This window comes from Diceros bicornis, chromosome 13 (assembly GCF_020826845.1).
Source record: "Diceros bicornis minor isolate mBicDic1 chromosome 13, mDicBic1.mat.cur, whole genome shotgun sequence".
NCBI lineage: Eukaryota > Metazoa > Chordata > Mammalia > Perissodactyla > Rhinocerotidae > Diceros > Diceros bicornis.
In genome coordinates, this window is record NC_080752.1 from 51,872,995 (window position 1) to 51,899,747 (window position 26,753).

The following is a 26,753-nucleotide window of genomic DNA, read 5'->3' on the forward strand; positions in this document are numbered from 1 at the left end:
CACAATAAACCTGAAAAGGAAAATTAATCTGCCAATAGTTCCTCCACTCCTTAAAAGCCAAACCTCTTGTCAACAGGGAACAGCAAGAAGAGGCCACAGAGGGAGGCTGCTCTGACACACGGGCTTCAAGGAGCACCGGAGACGTGAAACGTCACCAAAGAACTTTGCTCTGAAGACTATTACTAAACGTCGATTTTCCAACCATGCATTCACATGAACCAGAAAAAACAAACTTTGAAGTTGAAAAAGAAAACACAATAGTTTAAAACATGAAAATAATGACATTTCAATACCTCGAATCAATCACCAAGGCCTGTTAATTTTTCTTCCTAAATGCCTCTCAAATCAATATATTCCTATCCCAACATCACTATACTAATCCATGTGACCAACATCTCCCTGGAATGACTTCAAAAATCTCAACTAGTCCTCCTTTCTCACCCCACCTTCTAACCCAATCTCGACACTGTGGCCAGAGGAGTTTTTGAAAAAGCAAATCTGATCACATCACTTAAAACCTTTTAAAAGTTCCCTATGGATAAACCCAAACCCCTTAACACAGCTGCCAAGTCTCCTCCCAGTCTGGATCCTGCCCACCTCTTCAGCCACATCACTCACCATGGTCCTCTGGCCCCCTACCTCCTTGAATGCCATACTCTAAGTATATTCCAGTTACCGCAGTTGTACGAAGATCCCATTAGAAACTGACTTCCGGGCTGGTCTGGCGGCATAGCGGTTAAGTCTGCGCACTTCGGTGGCCCAGCATTCGCAGGTTCGCATCCCGGGCGCAGACCGACGCAACGCTTATCAAGCCATGCTGTGGCAGCATCCCATATAAAGTAGAGGAAGATGGGCATGGATGTTAGTCCAGGGCCAATCTTCCTCATCAAAAAAGAGGAGGATTGGCAACAGATGTTAGCTTAGGGCTGATCTTCCTCGCAAAAAAAAAAAAAAAAGGAAAGAAACTGGCTTCCTTTTCCTTACTCTGCTTTTCATGGCTAACACCTATCCACCCTGGGGCCAGGGGTCAGCAAACTTTTTCTGTAAAGGGTCAGAGAGTAAATGCCCTAGGTTTTGCAGGCCATATAGTCTCTGTCCCAACTATTCAATTCTGCCATTATAGTACAAAAGCAGGCTGTATTTCAGTAAAACTTTACTTATGGTCACTGAAATTTGAATATTACATAATTGTCACATGTCACAAAATATTATTCTCTCTTCTTTTTAAACATTTAAAAATGTAAAAATTATTATTAGCTCACAGGCTGCACAAAAGCGAGCAGCAGGCTGTATTTGGCCCACGGACTGTAGTTAGCCAACCTCTACTGTAGGCCACGTCTCAGAGTCACTTCTGAGAAGCCTTTTCTGACTGCTCCCAGCCTGGTCAGATGCCCTGACATTGGCGTTCCCACAGCTGCCTGTGATTCTCCCATCATAGCCTGGCTTGCTGTCTATTGTAACTCTCTTCCTAGTCAGACTGTCAGCTTACTGAGGACAAGACTATGTCTGATTTATTCATCACTGCACCCCCATCATCCAGCACACCAGTCAGCACACTATAAGAAATTCAATCACGCAACAATTCAATAGAAAATACTAGATGAATGTGGACCCTTTATGTGCCTTATATAAATATATTAACATCTAAGTTCAAGCCTGTAGCTTTCTTTGGAATGTTTCAGGTCATCTTCCCACTGTCTTCAGCATACAACAAAAATAAGAAAGGGACAACTAGACACAATAGGTTGCTTCTAGAATTCTACAACCCATGGTTAGTTAATTATTTCTGGAAATCAAATCACCAACTGGATTCTACCTCTCTTACTTTACCCTCACTGAACTAAGAAGTTTAGAGAACCAAGTGTTTAAGTTAGTGAATGGCATACTGAGATACCTATTAGAATCGCTGAAATCCAAAAAACTGACAGTACCAAGTGCTGACAAGGATGTGGAGCAATAGTAACTCATTCATTGATTGCAGAAGTAGAAAACAGTACAGACACTCTGGAAGTAGTTTGGCAGTTTCTTATAAAGCTAAACATAGTCTTACCATATGATTCAACAATCACATTCCTAGGTATTCACTGATTTGAAAACTTATGCCCATATAAAAACCTGCATGCAAATGTTTATAGCACCTTTATTCACAATCATCAAAAACTGTAAGCAACTAAGATGTCCTTCAATAGGTGACTGGATAAACAAACTGTCATACATCCACATAATGAAATATTATTCAGTCATAAAAAATGAGTTATCTCTATCAAAATTCCCATGGCATTTTTCACAGAACTAGAACAAATAATTCTCAAATTTGTACAGAACCACAAAAGACTCCAAATAGCCAAAGTAAACTTGAGAAAGAAGAACAAAGCTGGCAGTATCACACTTCCTGATTTCAAACTACACTACAAAGCTATTATAATCAAAACAGCATGATATTGGCACAAAACAGATACACAGACCAATGGAACAGAATAAAGAGCCCAGAAATAAACTCACACATGTATCGTCAATTAATTTACAACAGAGGAGGCAAGAACACACAATGGGGAAAGGACAGTCTCTCCAATAACTGGTGTTAGGAAAACTGGACAGCCACATGCAAAAGAATGAAACTGGACCACACTATCTCACACCACATACAAAAAGAAACTCAAAATGGGTTAAAGACTTGAATGTAAGAGCTGAAACCATAAAACTCCTAGAAGAAAACATAGGCGGTAAGCTCCTTGACATAGGTCTTAGTGATGTTTTTTTAGATCTGACTCCAAAGGCAAGGGCAAGAAAAGCAAAAATAAACTAATGGGACTACATCAAACTAAAAAGCTTCTGCACAGCAAAGACAACCATCAACAAAACAAAAAGGCAATCTACTGAACAGGAGGAGATATTTGCAAATCATATATCTGATCAGGGGTTAATATCCAAAATACATAAAGAACTCAAACATCTCACTAACAAACAAACAATCCAATTAAAAAATGGGCAGAAGATCTAATAGACATATTTTTAAAGAAGACATGCAGATGGCCAACAGGCACATGAAAAGATGCTCAACATCATTAACCATTGGGCAAATGCAAACCAAAACCACAATGAGATAACACCTCCCACCTCTCAGAATAGCTATTATAAAAAAGACAAAAAATAACAAGTGTTGGCAAGGATGTGGAGAAAAGGGAATTCTTGTGCACTGTTGGTGGGAATGTAAATTGGTGCAGCTACTATGGAAAACAGTATGGAGGTTCCTCAAAAAATTAAAAATAGAACTACCATGTGATCCAGCAATCCCACTTCTGAGTATACATCTGAAGAGAACGAAAACACTAATTTGAAAAGATATCTGCACCCCCATGTTCACTGCAGCATTATTTACAATAGCCAAGATATGGAAGCAGCCTAAGGGTCCATCGATAGATGAATGGATAAAGATGTGATATATATACACAATGGAATACTACTCAGTTATAAAACAGAATGAAATTTTGCCACTTGTGACAACATCGATGGACCTTGAGAAAATTATGCTAAGTGAAATAAGTCAGACAGAGAAAGACAAATACCAAATGATTTAACTTACACGTGGAATCTAAAAAATAAAACATACAAACAAAACAAAATAAAACCTAGAATCATAGATACAGAGAACAAAAGAGAGAGTTGGGGGGGCAAAATCGGGGAATGGGATCAATAAGTACAAACTTCCAGTTATAAAATAAATAAGTCATGGGGATGTAATATACAGCATGGAGAATGCGGTCAATAATATTGTAGTAACTTTGTATGATGATAGATGGTAACTAGATTTATTGTGGTGATCAGTTCACAATGTATACAAATGTTGATTCACTATGTTGTACACATGAAACTAACATAACATTGTATGTCAATTATACTTCAATTAAAAAAAAGAAGTTATCAAGCCACAAAAAGACATGAATGAATATTGCTAAGTGACAGAAGCCAGTCCAAAAAGGCTACATACTATATGATTCCAATTATATAACATTCTGGATAAAGCAAAACTATAGAGATGATGAATAGATCAGTGGCTGCCAGGGGTTGGGGGTGGGGGGTAAGGCTTAAATAAGTGAAGCACAGGGGACTTTTTAGGGCAGGGAAACTGTAAGAAACTGTAATGGTAGATACATGACACTATATATGGGTTTCAAAACCCATAGAACCTTACAGCACAAAGAGGGAACCTTAATGTATCCAAACTAAAAAAAATCATTATGGAGGTCAGGGATCCTGGAGTGAAATGTAGAAAATGATGCAAGAATCTAACTATATTACAAATGTATGAAACAACCTCACTGAAGGAGGTAGGAGAAAAAGTGCTGACCTAAGTAACTTTGGCAATGAGTCGAGTCTGTAAGACTAAAGGCAAAAGGAACCGTATGCATGCACTGAACTCTAGTTGATAATGCTGTTTCCCACGGGGGTATGGGTTAACAATTCTGAAGCCACTAGACATGTTTACTGAAACTAAACAGTGAAGTAAACGGCTGGCGGATGGTGAGAGCCAGGTTTCTCACTGTTGGAGCAGGAGGCTCCAGATAAGCAAGGGGAGAAAGCCAGAATGATCCATGTGGTAATGGCCTGGAGTTGAAGATAGCAATATGAACTCATATTTACTTTAATATAGATACAGATGGTTACATTTAGAGATATATATACACACACACAGAGGTAAGTATACACACATATATTTCCTTGCTCTGTCAACTAAGAGGACCTAGAAGCAAGGACACACTAGTAGCAAGGACCACACTTAATGCCCAGATCTTGCTTTCTAACACCATTCTCCAATAAAAAGAACCAGGGCTCCTTGGGGCCAACCCAGTGGCGCAGTGGTGAAGTTCACACACTCCGCTTTGGCAGCCCGGGGTTCGCGGGTTCGGATCCCAGGCGCAGATCGATGCACCACGTCTCAAGCCATGCTGTGGTGGCATCCCATATAAAGTAGAGGAAGATGGGCACGGATGTTAGCCCAGGGTCAGTCTTCCTCAGCAAAAAAGAGGAGGATTGGTAACAGATGTTAGCTCAGGGCTGATCTTCCTCGGGGGGAAAAAAAAAAAAAGAACCAGGGCTCCTTGAGATACGGTTATTCTAAGACTGGGGCAGGAAATACACAAGATGAGCCTGAAGCATTTTGTAGTGCCAGAAAACAAGAAAACGCTCATAAAAACACCCACGATGATGGGGGTATGTCAAAGGGACATGGGAGCCAACTGAAAGAGTTCCAATGGCCACAACTGGAACAATCTGAGCAACAAAATAAACAAAGTAGTATTGGATTATAACTCACAAAGTGTAAAATAAATATCCGTCAGTCCTTATTAATATAAATAAATAAATAAATAAATAAATAAATGGAGACGAGACAAATCTCTGAAGAATTCCAAATACTTTAGGTAAATACTCTGCCTTCAAACAGCTGGAGCACAACTGCCCCCTCCTTGAGTGTGGGCTGCACAGAGTGACTTCCTTCCAGAGAGGACAGTATAGGGCGGGGCAGACTAATGACATTGGAGAAACCTGAGCAACAGGACCTCAGCCAGGTGATCTAGGTTCACATCAACAGTGACAGGTCACACTGACAGCACGTACCTGAGACGATGTGATGAGAATGATCCTTCACTTCCAGGGTCTTCCTCCTCAAACCTATGACCCCAGTCTAATCATGAGGAAAACACCAGACAAACCCAAATTGAGGGTCATCCTACAAAATACCTGCCAAGGTCATCAAAAACAAGGAAAGTCTGAGAAATAGTCACAGCCCCGAGGAGCCTGAGGAGACACAATGACTATACACAATGTGGTACCCAAGACAGGATGCCAGAACAGAAAAAGGACGTAAGGTAAAAACAAAGGAAATCTGAATAAAGTATGGACTTCAGTTAACAATAATGTGTCGATACTGGCTCATTAATTGTGATAAATGTGCCATAACTCATGCAAGATAATAACAGGGGAAACTGGGTGTGGGATAAATGGGATCTCTCTGTGCTATCTTCATGATATTTTTGAAACTCTTACACTGTTCTAAAATAAAAACGTTTATTTAACCAAAAAAGGCATACTAGCGACTGAAATCAAAACTCTCTAAGAGGCTTACCTAGTCTCTGCCTCACTTCCCACTCTCTTCTCAACCCTCTGCAATGGGGCCCCGCTCCCCACTACTCCACTGCAACTGCCGGTGTGAAGTTACTGATGCCTCTCCTGGTACCAAATCCAGTGGCCAAGTCCCAGTTTTCAGCTAAGTCTACTTCAGCCTCTTGGGCAGCACTTGATAGATGACACTCCCTCCTCTGGTAAACACCTTCTTGAAGGCTCCTCTTTTTCTCTCCCCACCCCCAGGAGTGACTCCAGGCTAGGCCCTGCGATGGCCTCTTCTCCAGCTCCACTCTTCCTCATCTAGGTGATCTCATTTAGCCTCAGTTTTAAAAGCCACCTACATGCTGATCATTCCCAAATTACTACTCCAGCCCGGACCTCTCCCCTGAGCTCCAGATTCTTCTATTCTGCTTCCCCTCTTAGTCTTCTTCATCTCAGTAAATGGCACCATCATTCAACCGGCTGCTCAGAACACCTAAGACTCATTCGTGACTCCTCTTTTTTCCCCTTACACCTACATCCAACTCATCAACAATTTAGCCAAGTTCTACCTTCAAAAATATACGCAGAAGTTCTCACCAAGACTACAACACTGAGAAAGTGTATGACTATATCAGATGAAGTAACTTCTCTGCTTAAAACTTTCAAATAGCTTCCCATCACAGTCAGAATAAAACCCGATGCCCTGAATAGAGCTGATAAGGCCCTACCCAACCTGGCCTCCATGCCTCTCTGGCCTCACCCACCACGCTCTACCTCACTCAGTCAGATCATGCCACACTTCCTTTTGTGCTGTTCTGGAGCATGTCAAGTTCATTCCCAACTCGGGGCCTTTGCTCTCACTGGTCCCTCTGCCTGGAACGCTTTTCCTCCAGGTCTCCATGTTGCTCACTCCATCTCATTCAGGCCTGTGCTCAATTGTCAGAAGCTCTGACACCCATCTAAGCCGGCCCGACCACCCCATATCACTCTATCCCCTTACTCCAGAGGTTCCTAAACTTTCTCGGTTCACGGCACCCTTACAGTCTCAATCATTTTTTCAAGGTGCCTCTAGGCCAAAAGAAATACCTAACAGTTCTGTTTAAGTAGTTAAGGCCAAATAAATTACTAAGTATTTAAGTCCGAATAACTTAGTAGCAGTTTGAAAAAATACACATAAACAGAAAGAAAAAATAATATTTCTATTTCATCTTAAATAACCACAATTACTATTGAGATATGTGTGCCTGCTGGGTACCGCACTAATTCTCAAACCTGGGACTCAGACTGGACACCACACATGATGTTCTACACTGATCTGTGTGTGGTATTTGTTTTTGATCACAGCAGCCACCAAAAACCCAGCTTCACAAAGATATGACATCATCAAAAGGAATGCAGCACAATCTAACGTTGAAACTACCAACTCCTTTGAGCTAGAGGTTTGTCTGGTGTTGCAACAGATGTCAGACAGTATCTCTGTGTTGACCTTCAAAATTTAACTGTCCCTCAGTGTCCCTGTGTCTTTACTGCAGAGCCCCAGGGTGCCTCGGCAAACATGGAACCATAATCTTGCTAGTTAAATTTTTCCTCTTAGTACTAATACCATTTGATATTAAATCTTACACGTATTCCTTGGTTTATTGGATGCTATTTCCACGAAAATGTAAGCTCTATGAGACAGGGACTTTGGCTTCTTTATGCTATTTCCCAGGGACCAGCACTTGGTGCATAGTAGCTACTCAATGTGTTAAATGCATGAAAGTATCAGGAAACTTAAGCTGAAGTCCAGCTCAACCATTATCTTCCTGTTTAACAAGTTACTTCCTCTCTTTGGGTCTTAGTTTCTTCATCTATAAAGTAGGGACTTCAATATAAATATCTCATGGGGCTTTACAATCTGCAAAGGCAAACTACGCAATAATGGTTAGGTGCTCTGTTTCTGCATGTCAGTGCTTTCTAAGGACTCCTTCCGGATTTTGTTTTTTGGGGTAGTTCCTGCTAACAGCCAAAATGAAAGGACATCTCCTGGGGACACATGGTTTGTCCCTGTGGATTCAGCTTACGTTCATGAGTGGGCAGTGTACTGACTGGAAAATTGCCTGCAGCCCTACATCTCATCAATGCTCTCAGACGGTATCTCTCTCTGGACACAGTCCAGCAAGGACTGGAACATCTTCATTCATGACTCCATGTATGGAAACTTTAAGGCATAATTTGGGGGATTTCCAGTACAAGGCAGTCTTCTCGGAATCTCTTCTCTCCTGAATCTGGCAAGGAAGCTGGCTGTCAGCAGCTCTTTTACCAAATGTACCGTCACACAGCCCCCCAGTTCCCTCTGGCCACAGCTTCCTGTCCTTCCTCCTCTCCTGCTTCCCTCTTCCCACTGTGCTCTTTTCCTAACCTCAAACCTCCAGTCCTTTGTCACCCAATCTAACAGGTGACATCTGGATTTTTTCCTTCTTCTCATGTTCAGTCACCAAGTCCTATAAATCCTCTCTCCTAAATATTTTTATACTTGACCCTCTTCCCTATCCCTACTGCCATGCTTTAGTTCAGGCCCTTAATATTTCTGGAAAGCACACTCAATGATTTCCCTGCCTCCACTCTCGCCCCCTCCAGTCCATGCTGCCAACATCTAGAAGAAAACACAAATCTGAGCAGGTCATTCCTGTGTGTAAAATCCTTCAATAACTTCCATCACCTTGGGAATAAAACCCAAACCTCTAAGTATTACACACAAGGATCTTTATAATTAGCCCCAGACTACCTTTCCAGCCCCATCTCCCACCCCACAATCCAGTCACACCAAAACTATTCATCTTTTTAGATGATGCCTCCTCACCCCACCCCTGATTCCGGGTATATCCCTCCACCCCACCTTCATGTAGTGAACTTCCAACGCATCCTTCAAGACTCAGCACAGGAGTCGTCTCCTTCATTAGCCTTCTCTGGCCCTCTCCTCATATTCTCACACACCCAGGGCTTACCCCATCAAGGCGCTCATCATAAAGGAACTGTCACTATGTTTAGCCCTTTTTACTTCTCTTACAACTTGAGCTAGACCACAAGGTTCTCGGGAGCAGGGGCTGATGTCTTCTCTCTGTGGCCCTCGGCTCACCACACATATGCAGCATACCAGGCGGTCAGTAAACACACACCAAACAGAGCCACAGAGCAGAGATTAAGCTGTCAGTTCTGGGTGCTTTCTTGATGACCACCTTTCACACCTACCACTGAAACCATTTCCGATAAGAGCCTACTGAGTAGGTCAACCATAGTAACAGCTGCAGCTTGATCTGAATGTATAAAAGTGCAGAAGTGTTCTATATTTCTTGCGAATCCTGCGCATTGCACTGCACATCTTACAGAACCAAAACCCCTCTCACATGCCTGGTTAAACAGATAACACCGACCCTGGAGGCTCCTTCCCTAGCCCAAGCAGCAGTAGAGCCTAGTACAGTTCCACAATCTCTTATCTGAAACCCTTGGGGCCAAGTGTATTTTGGAATTCAGAATTTGGGGGATTTTAGAAAGATAATACATTATCTATGGCATATATTATACAACATCTCCAGCAGAGTCTGAGGCAATAGCCAGTAATCAAACACTAATATTTCAACTAAATATTGCAATTTATGAGTAGTAACACTTAGTGCCATAAATAAAGCCTATACATAGTATCTTGTCAATTCAAGCAAGGCTTACTGCCAAACTGAGCTTGGGCCAAACTTAGAAAAAATTTTTTTTCAGTCTTGAGAGCTTTTAGGACTTCAGAACTGCTGATAACGGACTGAGGATGGTAGTTAAGAGCATGGCCTGACATATCTATATGCATCAGAAAGGATTGGAGTATGTACATACATACCGCATGTTTATAAATATACATATATACATAGACACATACATACACACATGGAAAAGTCTGGAAGGGTATACACCAGATGTCAATAGTTGTCATTTCTCAGTGGTAGGATTTCTTTTTCTTTTTGCTTATAAGCACTTTCAAAGTTGGCTAAAATCAGATATATTTTGTGTGTGTGTGTGTATGTATGTATGTATGTATATGTGTGTATATATATATATATATATATATATATATATATATATATATATATATAGCATAGGCTTTGGTAGCAGACTTAGGCTCCAGTTCTGGCCCTGCCACTCACTGGACGACCTTCAGCAAGTTACCTAACTTCTCTTAAGCTTCTGCTTCCTCAATTGGACAAAGATAACGGTATCCGCCTCAGATGGCTGCTGTCTTCTTCTCCGATGGTTAACTAGAGACTATCCCCCACCAGACGGCCAAAAGGTGCTCCAGAAGCCAAACCAGACCTGCTGAAGGCCCAGATCTACAAAACAGTGACAGGAGGCAAGGCCTCAGTTTCAACGTCTTATAGACAGGCCTACCAGTGACTTGGGGTCTGGGCTTTTCCTAAACCATGACAGCACACAGGAAAAAAAGTAAATTCAAACCAAAATCAAAGTACCAGGGCCGGCCCCGTGGCTTAGCGGTTGAGTGCGCGTGCTCCGCTGCTGGTGGCCCGGGTTCGGATCCTGGGCGCGCACCGATGCACCGCTTCTCCGGCCATGCTGAGGCCGTGTCCCACATACAGCAACTAGAAGGATGTGCAACTATGACATACAACTATCTACTGGGGCTTTGGGGGGAAAAAAAATAAATAAAAATTTAAAAAAAACAAAGTACCTCATTTCTTTTGAGAATTGTCCAAGAATTATTTCTTAATTCAACTGCTCCTCCTGTCTCCTCTTGCTCGGTTTCCCCTGTGGGTCCCTTAGTTATTTGTCGGTACTCTCCAAGATCTAGATCAGTGCTGCCCGACAGAACTTTCTGTGATGATGGAAATGTTCTATAATGGCACTGCCCAACACCATGGCCACTAGCCATACTTGAACACGTAAAATGTGGCTACCGTGAATGAGAGACTGAATTTTTTATTTTATTTACCTAAATTAAATGTAAATAGTGCCATGTGGCTAGTGGCTACCATACTGGACAGTGCAGATCTAGATCTTGTTCTTTTTTTTTTTTTAGTGAAACTGTTGCTCATCCTTTATTTTATTTTTTTTTATTTTATTTATTTTTTATTTTCTTCCCCCAAAGCCCCAGTAGATAGTTGTATTTCATAGCTGCACGTCCTTCTAGTTGCTGTATGTGGGACGCAGCCTCAGCATGGCCGGACAAGCGGTGCGTCGGTGCGCGCCCAGGATCCGAACCCGGGCCGCCAGCAGCAGAGCGCGCGCACTTAACCGCTAAGCCACGGGGCCGGCCCTAGATCTTGTTCTTTGTCTTCTACAAGAACCATCAGCCATTGCAGTCCATTCTAAAGGAAGCTGTCCAGTTCTGCCTGAGCTCAGTCCCTCCACTGTCTACTGGGCATTTCTACAAGATGTTCTGTGCACCGGTGGGTCCCAGGTAAAACTGTGGTTTGACTCCGGGCCCTTTCCCTGAGCTCTCCCTTCTGTCACCAGCACCACCATTCCCCCTGTCAGTCAGGTTTGCAATCCTGCCATTGGCTCGCCCCTCTCCTTGGGCCCCCAGAGCCAGGCAGTCATCAGTCCCTTCATTCTCACAGCTGCCTTCCTCCAGGCCATCCTCTCCTCTCTAGTTACCTGAAGAGCCTCCCAACTAAGAGACCGTCCACTTCTCCCTGTCCAATTTAGACTCTGGACTTGCCAGATTAAACTCTGATTTCATCTCTCCCTGCTCTAAAACTTTCAGTATTACACCACCGCCTGCAGGTTAAGGTCCAAACTGGTTGAACTGGCATATGAGGCCCTTTGTAGACTGGCACTACTACTCTCTCCCAATGCACCACCCAAAGACAGCCCCATTTAACCACGTTCACCATGCACATCACCCTCACTCCTGCCTCCGTATGAAGCCCCTCCTACTTTCCAGCTACCTCTCCCTCAAAGCCCAGCCTCAACTTCTCCCCAACCACCCCAGTCCTCGGCAGTCGTTTCTCTGAAATCTGAAGGCCTTCTTGTCCATATAACTTGTTTGGCACTTTAAGAGAAATTAGAGTGCTTTGGAAAAAGCCTTGAACGTTGGGAAATAACAGACCTGGCCAATTTACTGGCTCCATCCAGTACCTCACATCAAACCTCAAGCAAATTACTTAATGTGTTTCCTCATTTGTAAAATGAGGACAACACCACCTAACTTAGAGAGAAGCCAAAAGGATAAACAAATGAAATTCTAAATGGGTCAAGAGCCTAGCACAATGCCTGGTCCACAGCAGGTATGCAGGAACTGTTAGTTCTCCTTCTGCTCTGGCAGCCCAATCCCGCTCTGCTCTGAGGACAATGACTACCACGGATCAAGCACCTTCTAAAACCTAGTTATTGTGCTAAGTGCTTCATGTATTATTTCTGATTACTGACCTCATTTTACAAATAAAGTTATTGAGGCCCAGAGCAGATAGCAGACATGCTCAAGACACAGAGCCAAGCCAGTAAATGGCACAGTTGATGTGAAAACCCAGATTTGCTTGACTGCAAAGCCCTCCAGCCTCCCCTTTTGCAAACATGGCCATAATATCTTCAGGGCAACTATAACTCTTGGGGGTAAGTATGAACAGAAGGGTTAAAACTGTTTGGCTCACAAAGCAAAAGTACCACCATGGTCTCCACAGGATGTGTGGGTGTGTGACTGTCACTGCTGGGTGGAGATCACGTCCTACCCTTCCTGAGCATCTACCTAACAGGTCTAGGAGGAGGTGTCCGTTCCTACCTTCTCAGTCACTGGCTTTACATTCCATTTCCAGCACACTAGAAGAACCCGCAAAACTGTGTGAGCAAAGCACCTGCCAGTTCAAACTGGCACGCTGGTGCCATGCTTATCGGTGACACCAGAGCGTGTACACCCCACTGGGGGTCCGTCCCATGGGCTGTCTCAGCCTAAGACAGGGCAACACGTTCAATTCACGCAGAGATAAACAGATCCAGATTCAACTACCCAGAACCCAAGTCAGGCTGTGTTAATGATGACCACGACAGTGATATCATCATGAACAATATTAATAGCAAATACTTAAGGCTTACTACATGCCAGGCATGGTTTTAATCACTTCACATATATTTAATCTTCACAACTACACCATGAGGTAGGTGCCATTATTATCTGCACTTCACAGACCAGGAGATAAACACAGAGAGGGTAAGTAACTTGCCCCAGAACACATAGCTAATAAATGGCACAGCCAGGATTCAAACCCAAGGAATCTGGGTCAAGAGTCTGTGCGCTTAACCAATAAACTATATTAACTATCAGAAAAACTTGGGGTTCAGAAAGCATTTCTGAAAGAGGAAATAATTTCACCACAAAGAGACGGCATTATGGTATGCTCAGAAATAAGTAATAATAAGTAGTATAAATAAGTAGAAGTAAAAAGTTTTGTTTGAGAAGCATTGGAGGATACAAAAGAAGAGAGTAGGGGTTAGGGTTCAAGCATTAGATTCAGACAGACAACTGACTTCTAGTCTCAACTCTGTCACTGACCAGTGAACGATCACAAGCATGTTACCTAGCCCCTCTGAGCCTCAATCTCTCCACCTGAAAACTGGACATCCTCCTACAGAACTTTTGTGTCACAGTGTGAGGCCACAAGATCCATAGTAAGTGCTTAATTAATGGTAACTGCTAACAGTAATAGTCATAACAGTAACACATTTTTTTATAAATAAAATTTTTTTTATTGATTAGTTATAAATTTTTATTATATGTATTAGAGCCAAACTATAAGAATTTGAATGCCATGCAGAGTTTGGGTTTTACTCTATGACAAAGGGGAGCTAAGCACATAGTACACAGTACACAAGGCAGGGAACTCTTGAGAGAAGCCCGTAACACAGGGCACCCAGTATTAGAAAGAAAGGAAAGGATCAATTTTTCCTATTCCAGCCTGGCCACCACCCCAAACAGTTCTGTTACTTTCTTAAAAGACTAAATAACCACGCTTCTTAGTTTTCTTTTCTTTTCTTTAACATTTCCCACTATCTCACGGCTTTTAAAAAAGTACCATTGTGCAACTATGACATACAACTATCTACTGGGGCTTTGGGGAAGAAAAAAAAGGAGGAGGATTGGCAATAGATGTTAGCTCAGAACTGGTCTTCCTCAGCAAAAAGAGGAGGATTAGCACGGATGTTAGCTCAGGGCTGATCTCCCTCACCAAAAAAAAAAAAAAAAAGTACCACCGATTCTGGCATTTAAAATGAGCAAAGACATCTCTGAAAACACATCCTGTCCCCTGCAAACTGTAAGCTCTGGACTCAAAATCCAATCTGCACCCTGTGCAAATCTAACTTAGGTTAGCAAGACTAAATATGACCAGTGTAGCTTTCAAGGAGGAAGACTACAATGCAACTACTTGACGGCAACAGGTTGTAGTGGTGACAGGCTCTTGGAGACATGACGACTTTTTCCTCCAGGCTCTCCCTTCACTGGGCCCTCTGTGAACTGTCTGTGGTCTGGTGGTAAAGCTGAAAGAGAAGTGGGCAACAGCAAACCAGGAAGGGGGTGGCAGAGAAGCACAGAGGGTGCTCAAAGAGGAAGGGATCAGGAGTTGTTCAGGTGACCAAGTACTTCAGGGGCTACGAACTGTATGGGTCTCTTCAGTTCAAACAAGGACAACAGACGTTTTTTGAGCACCTGCTGATGTACAAGGCATTAGGCTGGCATTTGGGGAGGAGAGAAGATGCAAAATGCTAAGAGTAGCAAGTTCAAGCTTGTAAAAATGTAGCTGAATGAGCAGTCACCAAAGAGGTGAAAAAGCCCAGGGCTTTATCCAGAAATAACAAGCAGTCAAGTTTGACGTAAGAGGAAATGAAGGTGAGTTGTGGCAGATCAGACTAGAGGGGGGGCTGAAGCCAGGCTGTCAGGACTTGAACGCTATGCTGAAGAATCTGAACTGTATTCTGTAGGCCACAGGGAGTAGTGCAACACTCAAGTCCACATACAAAATCGCAGGACATGATAAAAGTCATGTTCTAAGGAGATCCCTAAGGGAGAAGGAGATGTCAAGTTAGGAAGACTTGTAAAGAGACCCCTGCACCAGTTGAGGTAGGAGGACACCAACATGAACTAGAGCGACTTAAAATTTTTTTTAATTTTCAAAAAATTTTAAAGTTGCTGAAAAAGAATGGACAGAATTTGGTTATTAGACATGAGGAGAGGGAAGAGTCAAGGATGACTGAGGTTTTCAGTGGCTGCATTAAGAGAAAAGAAACTGGAGGGAGGGAAGGCGTAAAGAAGATAATGAGTGTAGTTATTTGGAAGAAACCAGCCTAGGACAGGCCCTGGAGAGGGCAGCCAGTTTCTAAGCTCTTGGAGGGAGGTATCTGCAATTCCTAAATATCTTTCCCAAACGAAAGCATCCCTAAAGATCAATCTAGCCTTCCTTAAGTCCTGTGACCTTTTAGGAGGCAAACATTCACTCCCATATTACAGATGGAAGAGAGGAAAGTCAAGAGACATGTCTAATATTGCACCAAGGAGCAATAATGAAAATAAAACTATCCAGGCCACTTAGATATACACTTTGTTCAAATCTTCATCATTTATATTTGCCACCTTCAGTTCACACATGCATCACTGGTCAAGTCTACAAATCTGTTACAGTACATTTTAAGAAAGAAAACATGCAAGTCAGCTAGCTTCTGTGTTCCAACACTGTCTTTCCTCTAATAAATATTGATGCCTTCCTCTTCCTGAACCTTCCATCCCTGAGGATTTTTCTGTGCTAAGCTCCACTTCTAACTGAACGTTTACGGGTCACCTCTCTGCTCTAGACTCCCACTGTAGAATTCCAAAACAAACAGTATTCTGAAGGAAAGAAAAGTCTTCAGGGGGTTCTCCTGTTCTAGAAACAGACACAAGGTTAAACGGGACAAAGAGGGAAAATGGAGAAGGGAACAACAAAAGGAGGAAGAAAAATGAACACAGTTCTCTTTTGTTTAAAGAAACAAACTGATTCAAATTAATTTGCTTAGGAGCCTGCAGAGCTTCCTACAAAGGTGAAAATGATGGGTGATATTTCTACCCGTAGGATAAACATCCAGGAAAATGCATTTTCTCCATGCTAAAGGGATATGTTGGTCACATAGATTTTACTTATTGAGAGAGAGGGAGACACGGAGAAAAAGAGGGAGGGGGGAGGGAGAGAGGGAGAGACGGAGAGAGGAGAGACAGAGAGATGGAGAGACAGAGAGACAGAGAGACGGAGAGGCGAGACAGAGAGACAGAGGGGCGAGACAGAGAGAGGACCGACACAGGGGCTATTTTCCAACATTCTCTCTGGCTTCCACCCTGGAAATCTAGGTTAGCCTTTATGCTACCCCAAGATATAAATAGCATTCATTTCCTTTCTCAGGCCAGACTTTAATGCTTTGTTTCCTGGGTCCAGGGGAAAAAATACTCATAGCACATCTCATTCTAAATTTGAGTTACTACAAAGCTGCCTCACTTCGAATCAACTATGGAATAAGAAAACCACTTCAAAAGACAAAAATGTGTCTGTTATTATCACTTGGTTAAATTAGCCCAGAATAGCCCCAATGGGACTTCTGAGTAGCTGTTTCCTTTCTAATGCATAGCCCAGAATCCTCCAGAACGCAGTTCTAGGTCTTTGCATGTGCCCAGGATGAAACGCAGGTGACCATTTTACACAATGACATAGATGAGTACTAAGCCCTGCGCAAGATCCCCCAAGGGGCTTTCTGGATAAGAGCACCTTCAGTTGCTAGATAGAAAGAGGGAGGCATTTCTCCTTACTTCTTTTTAAGGAAAGAAAAAGCTACACAGTGAAGAGCAGTTAAATAAGTGAAGCAAAAGCCCCTACCTACAACAGCCACTTGTCTGCGACCAGTGCAAGGTCTTAGCAGCTGAAGAGGCCAAGAGAATCACACGAACGGGCTGCCACTCAACCAGAAGCACTACATCTCACTTCAGCATCACAACCTAGCTCAGAGACACCAGTCTGACCCTGAAGACATAGTCTCCAACCTAAAACTAGCTGCATTTCACCTTTCTACTACAATCCCTACCAAGCTGGGCCTAATACCCTCGAATTCAGCAAAGACAAATCAAAGAAATGAATGGACATTTCGGAGAGAAGCATCAAACTGAGATCTTCCCTTTCTCTACCAAGGGAAAGGCAAGTGAAGACCAGATTCACCTTGTCCCCTCAAATACCTAGGCCTTTACAATGTTCTTACCCTTGGCTCACCCACAAGGACCACTGACCTGCTGAGCTGACCCACTCTCTCACCTCTGTTTATGGACTGTCACCTCCTCCGGGGAGCCCTGCTGCTCCTGATATGCAGGGCAAACAGTATTTTTCAGCAGCCTTTTGCCTCAGGTTGGTTCCCCAGGCTATGGGGAAGTGGCTATTTTGATCCTATGCATATAGGAGGAACCAAACCCACTATCTGCTTTCCTTGGGGCCTAGACTCTTGCGAACACCCAGAGGAGGCCCAAAGGGTTCCTCCTACCTGTTGTAGAAGATGTTACTCTCCTTTGAGGCCAGAGCAACTCTGGAAACAGAGATGACCCAAACAGAACTGGGTGCTTGGTGCCATTTCTTACCAATTTTAACATGACCAACTCAGCAATTAACAGAGTAACCCCACTTACTGTAGGTATTATGATGGGGACAAATCATTTCAAAGTAGAAAGAAAACCAAAACCTTGACAATAATTCCTCACCAACATATGGTTAGTTTTTGTTTTTTGAAAGGAAATGAAAGATTCTGAGATCCTGCGCCATTTATCACCCGGAGCAGATAACTGGCTTCAGAGCCGTCCTGACGTCTCACAGAAGCTCTCTCTCGACTGCAGGAATGAAGTCTTCCAACAGCCTGGCTCTGGTGTGCTGGCCCAGAAGACAGAGCCCACCCTTTCCGTCGCCACTGGGCCTGTCCTCTGCTGATCGTCTGCATTCCGGCAGCCTCTTTCGAAGGGACAAGGAGAGGCTACGTTCTTAATCTTAAACTTTCACCTGTCCCAGCACCAGAGCCCAGAATGTCATGGAAACTGAAGCAACAGCTGTCTCAAGATCAGCAATTCAAGGGAGCAGAGATAAGCCCATGAAAGATGCAAACTATCAGCAGCATCAGACGCTCCGGCCATGTCTTGTGGTGGCTGCAATGAAGGAGAAGCACGAGCACTGAGGAAGTCCTCTGCTCGCTTGGTTTCCTCTCAGTTTACACACTTGTGCAACACGCTGTTCCCCCTCATAGTTTCCAAGCCTTGTAAGAGCAAGTGGAGTACCAGCCTCCACTTATACTGCTGCTTGACAGACTCTTCAGCTCCAGCAAATGGCTGAGAAGAGGCGCACAAACAGGTACCCGTGGTCATGCCAAACCTCGCATGTAACTGAGCGTCATGGGCGCACCCAGGAGAAAAAAATACCAGGGGGCCCTTGCAGAAAACCTAGGAGCTGGTCAGAAAATACAGCTCTGCAGGTCCTCCCCGAGCACCCGATGGACCCAAATTTCAGCCCTGGGCCTCGCACTCTCCAAAAGACAACCTCCTGCTCAACAATTGGCCTTTTGTGTTGCATGACATTATCCACCAAGGGCTGGGTAGAAATAAACCTAGTCCCTTTCACCTGTAACCTCATCCTGGCCTCCAGGCCCACGGTGGACTGGGCTCTCCTGGACTCCACATCTGCGCACAGCCCGATCTATCACAGGGGCTGAGGACGGGCAAGAGAGCCAGACAGCCCCAATACACACACCATTCCTCACCTGAAGGAAGGCTCTATCGTGGGGAGTGTACCCACACACAAGCCAAACTCGGAAGGTCAGGACTGAAGAAACGGACTGAAGGTCAGGATGGAGAAACAGGTTCAGAGAGGGGCGGCGATGGCCCCAGGTCACACAGCGAGTCAGAAATGAAGCTTTACAACAATCCCAGCCTCGGGATCCCAGAGGACCCCACTGCCACCCACTTGCCCTCACCACGCCAGGCTAAGGATAACCAACATCCCCAGAGAACTTCAGCCCCAGCGTGACCGCCTCCGTCGGGCCAGGACCTTGGTCTTTGCCCGTGTGTCCACCGGCCAACCTGGAGACCCTGCCCGCCCGAGGGCTGGGCCCGCCACCGCCCCCAGAGCTCCAGCCCAGCCTCCCCGCGCCCGCCGGACCTGCAGAGTCGCGCTCCCGAGAGCCGGCGGCGGCGGACATTTCCCGACCTGCTTCCTCCAGCTCTTCATCACGCCGCCCGCACCGCCCAGCCGGCTACGCCCCCAGAGGGGCCCGCCCCCGGGTGCCACCTCAACCAATCGAAGGCCGACCAGCTCCACAGCCCCGCCCCCAAACAGAACGGAGCCCGCCCCTGCGGCCGGGCCTCCTCCAGTCCCCACCGCCCCTTTTGAGACGGATACCTGCCTCCGCCAATTGTGGCGCACCCAGGCCAGGTGCGTGGGGCCGAGTTCCAACGGCGAGGCGTGGGCGGCTCGGATTCCGGCTGGGTGCACCTGTATCGCGACAGCCACCGGAACTCAGGATCCGGGGTCGCCGGATCGAAACCTGTGGCGGGAACAAAGAGGGACTACTGAGCCACGGGCTTGAAGAACCGTTCCACCTCTGCATGATTGTATGGCCGGGAGCAAATCGCTCAGCCTCTCCGGAGAGTCTCCCAAGCCTTTTCTTCTCGCGCACATGGTGGATCTGAGATTCAAATGCAATAATAAATATGAAAACAAAAGTGCCGTTCCAAGGTAGACCCGCGCCACTCCTCCCACCTCGTGGTAACTAGGTGCCAAAGCCTGCGCTTCATGTGTACAATACCTCCTTAATCCTCACAACTAACTTTAGGAGGTAGGGAACTATTGTCCCACGGCAACTGAGTTCAAGTGGAGTCTAACTCAGCTCAGTCACAGAGTGAGTGGCAGAGGGGGGACTTAGATGTCAGTATAAGGAGTGGACTGGGGGCTTTAACCACCTATAGTCTCCATCAGCAACGCTCAAGCCACTCCAAATAAACACTCTAAGCAAAAGCAGAGTGCTTGCTATGAAATATACCTTCAAGACAAGTCCTCTGGTTCCCCCTTAACCCAATTGCCACTCCTCCTTTCTAGAAATTCTTGAGTCGCCTCTGCCTCTCAGTCAAACGCAGGTCTGACCCCCAGACACTTATTGTTAACTCCTACGCTATCCTGCCTGCTCCCCTTGTAGAACTGCATGAACCTGACCCAATTGAATTGGATTTGCAAGGACATCGTAAATGAGGAGACTTGGGCCCTGATTCTGACAATGACACTGCCAGACACAGCTTTTAAATTATTTTCAGCATTTTCATACTACTGACCCATATGCAGCCGCATCTGATGCTCACAGAACCCTTGGAGTGGTAGATAAGGCAAGTTCATATTTCCGTTGTACAAATAATAAAGCCAAAGCCTGAAGAAATAAAATGTATTATCCACATTTAAATCCAGAACTGAGATCTCTGGACTCTGTGGGCTTTGGAGTCAGGCCATGGGGTTCCAAAGCTGGTCCTATTACTTCAATTGATGAATGACCTTGGGTAAGTTACTTACTTTCTCTATGTCAGTTTACTCATCTATAAAATAGGGGATCTACTTTTTAGTATTGCTCAAAAGACTGGACAGGAGAACGTGATTGTTGTGCATTTATCTGGCACACAGTAGGTACTCAATGTTAGCTAATTCTTTTCTCTAACTGCTGTCTCTTGGCCAAGGCACTCGGACTTCGTGGCCTTTTGTGCTGCGCAACATTATCCACGAAGGACTCGGTGGAAAAAACCTAGTTTCTTTCACCTGTAACCTCATCCTGGACACCAGTCCCTTCATCTGTAAAACACAAGGGTTGTGCTGGTGGATATCCAAGAGCTGGTCAGCTCTGACAGTCCCCTCTCACCAGGGCCCTCCCTGAGGAAGTCCACATCGTGACAGTTGCTCAGAGAAGTTGAGTTAGTGCAGTTACCCTGCTGGTTACCCCAGGTGTGGACCCCAGAAGGAAGAGTAGGTAAGGGGGACAGACAGATTCTTAAGCCTAAAAGAGAGAAGTCATCCTCAACTCCTCTCTCTTCTTCATTCTCATAGCCAGGCACCAAGCTCTATTCATCCATTCAGCAAATACTTAAGTGCCTACTACGCACCAGGCACTGTTCTAACCACTGGGGGTAAAGTTGTGAACACAACCCTAACTCACTGCCTCCACGTGCATGCTCATCAGTTTGCTCTCTCCCATCCACCCTCTCTTCCCCATTCCCCATGCCCCATGTTTATGCCTGAAGCACTGCAGTACACTCCTGTTGCTCTCCCTGCTCTAGGCTCTCCCCTTCTGCATCAGTTTGCCAGAGGAGCTTTTATAATATGCAAATCCTGCCTTGTCATTCCTCGGTTTAAAATTCCTACAGCTCCCAACAAGCTAGAGGGCAAAGTCCGAGCTCTTTGTTGGTTATTTAAGACCCTTTATGAGCTGTCTGCTGGCCTCTCCTGGCTCGGCTCTTCCACACCCTCCTACTACAGCAAGTTCAGTCCTACCCAATGACCTGCTCTTCCTTCCACTGTCCTCTTTCCCTTGTTGTCTGCCTGGGAAAGAACTCATTCATCCTTCAAGTCTCAGCTTAAACATCACCTCCTCCATGAAGCCTTCCCTGAGCCATTTATATGCGATGAGTTGGCAAGAGTTTAGGAAGCACTAGAGCAAAACTCAACACTTGAGGCTCTCAAGGAGACTTTCTTTCTTCTTCTTTTTTTTTTTTTTGGTGAGGAAGATTGGCCCTGAGCTAACATCTGTGCCAATCTTCCTTTTTTTTTTTTGTATTTGGGATGCCACCACAGCATGGCTTGATGAGTGCTGTAGGTCCGCGCCCAGGATTTGAACCCACGAATCCTGGGCCGCCAAAGTGGAGCACACGAACTTAACCACTATACCACTGGGCCGGCCCTGGAGGAGACTTTCTAATCCTGTCTAATCTTGGCTTTGTAGTTTACCAGCGATGTACTTGGACAAGGTACTTAACCTCTCTGAGTCTCAGGTTCCTCATCTGTAAAATGGAACCATTGATAATACCTACCTTGTAAGGTTGTGGTAAGGAAAATAAGATAATGTGAAAAGAACAGTGTCTAACACACAATAAGTCAACAATGAATGTTAGCTAAGTTTGGGCCCTCTTGTACAAAAGGAGGAAACTTTATGAGTTCCTACTATGTGCTGGGCACTTTTACATGTGTTATCTCGTTTAATTCTTGCAACTCCATGAGTAAGATATTCTTTACATATAGAAGAGGTCTACAAAACCAAGGTTCAGAGAGGTGAGGTGGTTTGCCCAACGTCACACAGCTAGGGTCCAGCAAAGATAACTTTCAAAAGCAAGGGGCCGCGTAGCTTCAAAGTCCATGCTCTTTGCTGTTATTACTATTATTACCCCTCCTACAATGACTACTAATAATCATAAAAGAAGTTATCCTTATTAGTTTAAGATTTGGAGATAAATTTCCTCCTGCTTGTAGAATAAACCTTAAACCCCTTAACCAGGCGTTCAAGGCTCTATAATCTTGTTTCTACGTCCTTTCCCCCATGTTCAGGCTCCATGGTGAGACCATGACAGAAGGGAAGCCCACCCCCCATTCCGAAGAGACAAGATGTTAGCTTGGAAGGAAATGAGTAATAGTGTTGGGCAAACAGCTAAGCCCCAGCAGCTGGTGGCTTGAATTTGCATGTTCTCTGGCTGATCTCTGCTCTGTACAAACTCTTCTTCACCTGCCTGGCTGATCTTCTCATCTAAACAAATTCTGCCCTACCACTAACGTCTCACTGCTAGGCCACAGCTAGGCCATTTTCTCAGCGGCAGTGGGGGACAGGGCAGGAGAGCCCATTTGATAGTCTTCCCTTGGTTCTGGCTGTGGTTGGCAGAGAGAGGGAAGATGGGCCTCTAGAAGCTGCTGACCCCTGCCAACTGGTCAGAGATTCTGCATCAGAATCACAGCCCACCCTGTGCAGCCCTGCCCAGAGCCAGGAGGGCAAAGGGGTCCTGCTGGGGTTACACCTCAGGTCCAGAAACAGGAAAACTGAAAATCAAACATCATGGTTGGCTGGAGGCCTGGGGGCATTGTGGCCTCATGCCAGTAACTTTGAGAGGGCACAGAAGCTGTGGAGTGTGGGTCCAAAATGTGGAAAGTCAACTGTAGTGGGTAGATCAGTGCCCGCCAACCCCTCCAGGGAGACTGGGCTCTTACCTACCTGGACAGGCCCTGGCAACTTCCTGGAGGAACATCCTGGTGTGGGAACCAAAGGGTAGCTGGAATATGAGGCTGAGCTCCACTGTGTCCAGCTGGACGGTCACATCTGAGCCTGCAGACAGGAGGCAGGAAATGAGCCCTTGGCCTCCAGGAGCTAAATGCTTAGCTGCATCTTGAGACTGGAGTCCCCAGAATGGAGGGTCGGCAGCCCACACTCCTAAAGCCCCTTCAGCAATTCACTAAAGGCTGCTGCTGGGGCAATAAGGGAACCCTCCGTACCCTCAGCTCCAAATTAACCATCCTCACTCCACAGTGGGGGTGGACCAAGGCCCTAAAAGGTCAGTGAGCCTGGCCACAGCAGCACGCGATGCTGCTGGAAGAGAACAAGGTCTCTGACCTGTAGTCTATCCCCCCAAGTGGAACAAAAGGCACAGAGAGGCGGATGGGAGGGGCTGTCCGTCCGTCAGTCTACCTGTCTGAGCCAGGCACGTGCTAGGCCCTGGAAATACCATGGTGAGGAGAACAGACGGGGCCTGTCTTCAGGGAGCTAGACTGTGGATAGCGTCTTGCTCAGAGCAACCCCTGCACCCGCAGGCACATGGTGAGCACCCAAGAACACGTGCTGAACTAATGAAGGGGTGCAGCGATCTAGCAGAGTCATCTAGAATGTGGGCTCTGGAGTCTGGATTCCGAGTTTGAATCTGGGTTCCACCTCTTCCTAAAGTACTGAATTCTCTGGGCCTCAGTTGCCTTGTCCATAAAATGCGGATGAAAACAGTGATGACCTCACAGAGTTGTGAGGAAAGCACCATATGATGTTGTGTAAAGGTCTCAGCATACTGCCTGGCACAAGATAATCACTGATTGAATATTCACTTCTGTTATTCTTATTATTATTAATTACTGCTACTACTACAGTCTAACAAAGAAGACAGGCATGAAATAGGTCACTGTAAATACTTAAATCCCTGTGAGTGACAGAGAGCTGGCAGGGATGAGAAAAAAGAATGTGTATCGTGAGATAAAAACAATTTCAGGAGTTCAACAAAGGCTTCCTGGGAAAAGTGACGTGTGAACTGAAGCCCTGAAGGATGAGTTGGTGAAGTGGAAAGAGGTGTGAAGGCTTTCAGGAAGAAGGAACAGCATGTGCAGGGGCTCCGTGCTGAGAAGGATCCTGTTTGAGGTGATGGAAGCGATCAGAAGATCAGAAGATTCCGAGGGCAGCAGGCAAAGAGGGAGCTGAGGCTGGAGAGGGGGTGGGCCGCATCCCACAGGGCCTCGCTTGCCACAGTAAGGTTGTTGGAGGGTGCTCTGACTTCACACCATTCCTCTCTCTGCAGATCCTGTACCCCTGCCCCAGCTGGGACCCAGACTGAAAGGATCGCTCACCAAGAATGTAGAGTTCGCCATCTGGGGACACTGTGGGGAGGGAAAGAAAAAGGCCCTTAGCAAGTGAGCATGAGCACCCCAGGCCCAGTGCCATCCTTGCTCCCATGCCTGCCCCCAAAAGGGCAGAAATGACCTAGGGGCCCAGAGGAGAGGGACTCATACCACCCAGCCCCCTGCGGCACCTTCTTCCAGCGTAAAATCCCGCGAGATCGGCACTATCTGGTCCAGAGAGACGTCGTCCCCAGTAATGGCCATCCTCCGGTGCGTATACAGGAAGAGACTAGGGGCAGGAAGCAGAGGTGAGGATGGGGCCTGCTGGCTATCCCTCAGGCCCATCGTGGAGGTCTCAGGGTGCTCACAGTCCCTCCTTGGTCCCTAGGGCTGTGCTGGTGATGCCCAGCTATGCACACTCCTCATGCCCTCTCTGTTCATGGCGCCCATCAGAGACTGCAATTTTATGGATAGGTCATCAAAGCTCAACTTGTCTCACTTGGAGGAGCCACTGCTTTGTTAGTAAAACATGTGCTCAATCTATCCATCATGCATTCTAGCCCTGCCTGTGACAGGAACAGTGCAACCTTAGCCACCCCCTTTCCCTTCCTGAACCCCAGTTTCTCCACCTATAAAGTGAGGGTGGTGGATTAGAAAATGTCTAAGGCCCCTCCCTCCCAGCTCTGAGACCCTGGGGTTCACTTTCTGGCTATGAGACCTTTGACAAGTAGTATTTCTTCTCTCTAATGTTCCTGGGTAATATGTGGGCATTACTAGGCAATGTTTATTGAGCACTTTCTATGGGCTTCACGGTGTTTTAAACACTTTACATGTAATAACTCACTTTAATCTGGACAAATTCAGGTAAAGAGGATTAAAACAACTTACTCAAGATCACGTGGCTCGGAAGTAACAAAGCCTGGATTTGAACTCAGGCAGTCAAGCCACGAGGCTCAAGATCTGGGCCACTGTGGTAAAACGCCTCTTCTCCAGAAGCTTCCTCATCATATTTTGAGGGTTATATGAGCTAATACATATGAAAGGCTTAGAATATAGTCTTCAAAAAATATTAACCGTCATGCTTACAATTATTCTAGAACACTCAGACTCTGCCCCAGAGGGATGGTTGAAGTCCAGCTGGAGGGAACAGTGAAGAATAACCCCATGGCCCACACAGGCAAGGACCAAACCCCCACTTACGCGTGTTCCTGGCCTCCACGTTCCAGGCGGGAGCGCACGAGTCCCAGGAGGCGGCTCTGCGTGCTGTCTCCCTCACACAGCACACCTTGCACTGCCTGCTGCTCAGGGTCAAGGGAAACCAGAACAAAACCAGAGGCCAGGCTTCTCCCAACCCAGCCCGCCCCACCTTCCCTGCCCACCAAGATTCACTGTGTGACCTTGGGCAAGTGGCTTCACCTCTCTGAGCCTTCCTCATCTGTGTAATGGGGATAAAAATCCCCAACTTCGCCAGGGGTTGGGAGGATAACTGAGTATTCAGCATGTGGCAGAGAGTCCAGTACTGAGTAAATACTTAGTAAATTCTGGTTTCCTTCTCCCCCTGATGGCACAGAGAGAGAGAGGAGAGCAGATAGGCACATAGACACCTTCCATTCCACTTTCCAAGGCCAGGGCAGGTGCCGGGGTGGGGAGCTCAGCACCGGGAAGGATATGATGACACAGTATTCCCCTTCCGCCAGGGTCTCCTGGATTGCCACAGACTGGTCCATGCTGGCCCCTGCTGGGCAGACACACCTGGGGGAGGGCCGATGGGAACCCCCTTAGGTCAACGAGTTACCCAGGAGGTGATGGAGCTGCCTCAGAGGGCTAGGGGGCAGGGAGGAGGGGCCTTTGTGCAGGGAGAAAGTAGATGAGGCCTGATCATCCTCCTCTTCCTCCTCCCTAGAATGGGAGTTTAGTTTCTAGGGAGAGGGGCTGTCTCTTTGCCCCTAGTAGGATGTAGTTTGTCGTACCGCCCTTTGTCTAGAAGGGAACCCGTTGTTCCTGAGTGGGGTCCAGTCTACTTGTTGG

The 26,753-nt window shown here is 45.8% G+C and overlaps 1 protein-coding gene across 1 annotated transcript in view; it reads right to left on the bottom strand.

The window, feature by feature from the left end:
* Positions 1 to 26,496, bottom strand: part of INPP5B (inositol polyphosphate-5-phosphatase B) — a 48,500-nt gene extending 22,004 nt beyond the window's left edge. Inside the window, 8 exon segments of the mRNA XM_058553738.1 lie at positions 19,278 to 19,365; positions 19,368 to 19,465; positions 19,468 to 19,662; positions 23,347 to 23,457; positions 24,735 to 24,764; positions 24,917 to 25,014; positions 25,926 to 26,026; positions 26,402 to 26,496. Coding sequence (XP_058409721.1) covers positions 19,278 to 19,365; positions 19,368 to 19,465; positions 19,468 to 19,662; positions 23,347 to 23,457; positions 24,735 to 24,764; positions 24,917 to 25,014; positions 25,926 to 26,026; positions 26,402 to 26,452 — 772 coding nt within the window. The 5' untranslated portion in view covers positions 26,453 to 26,496.
* Positions 26,497 to 26,753: the final 257 nt, after the last annotated feature.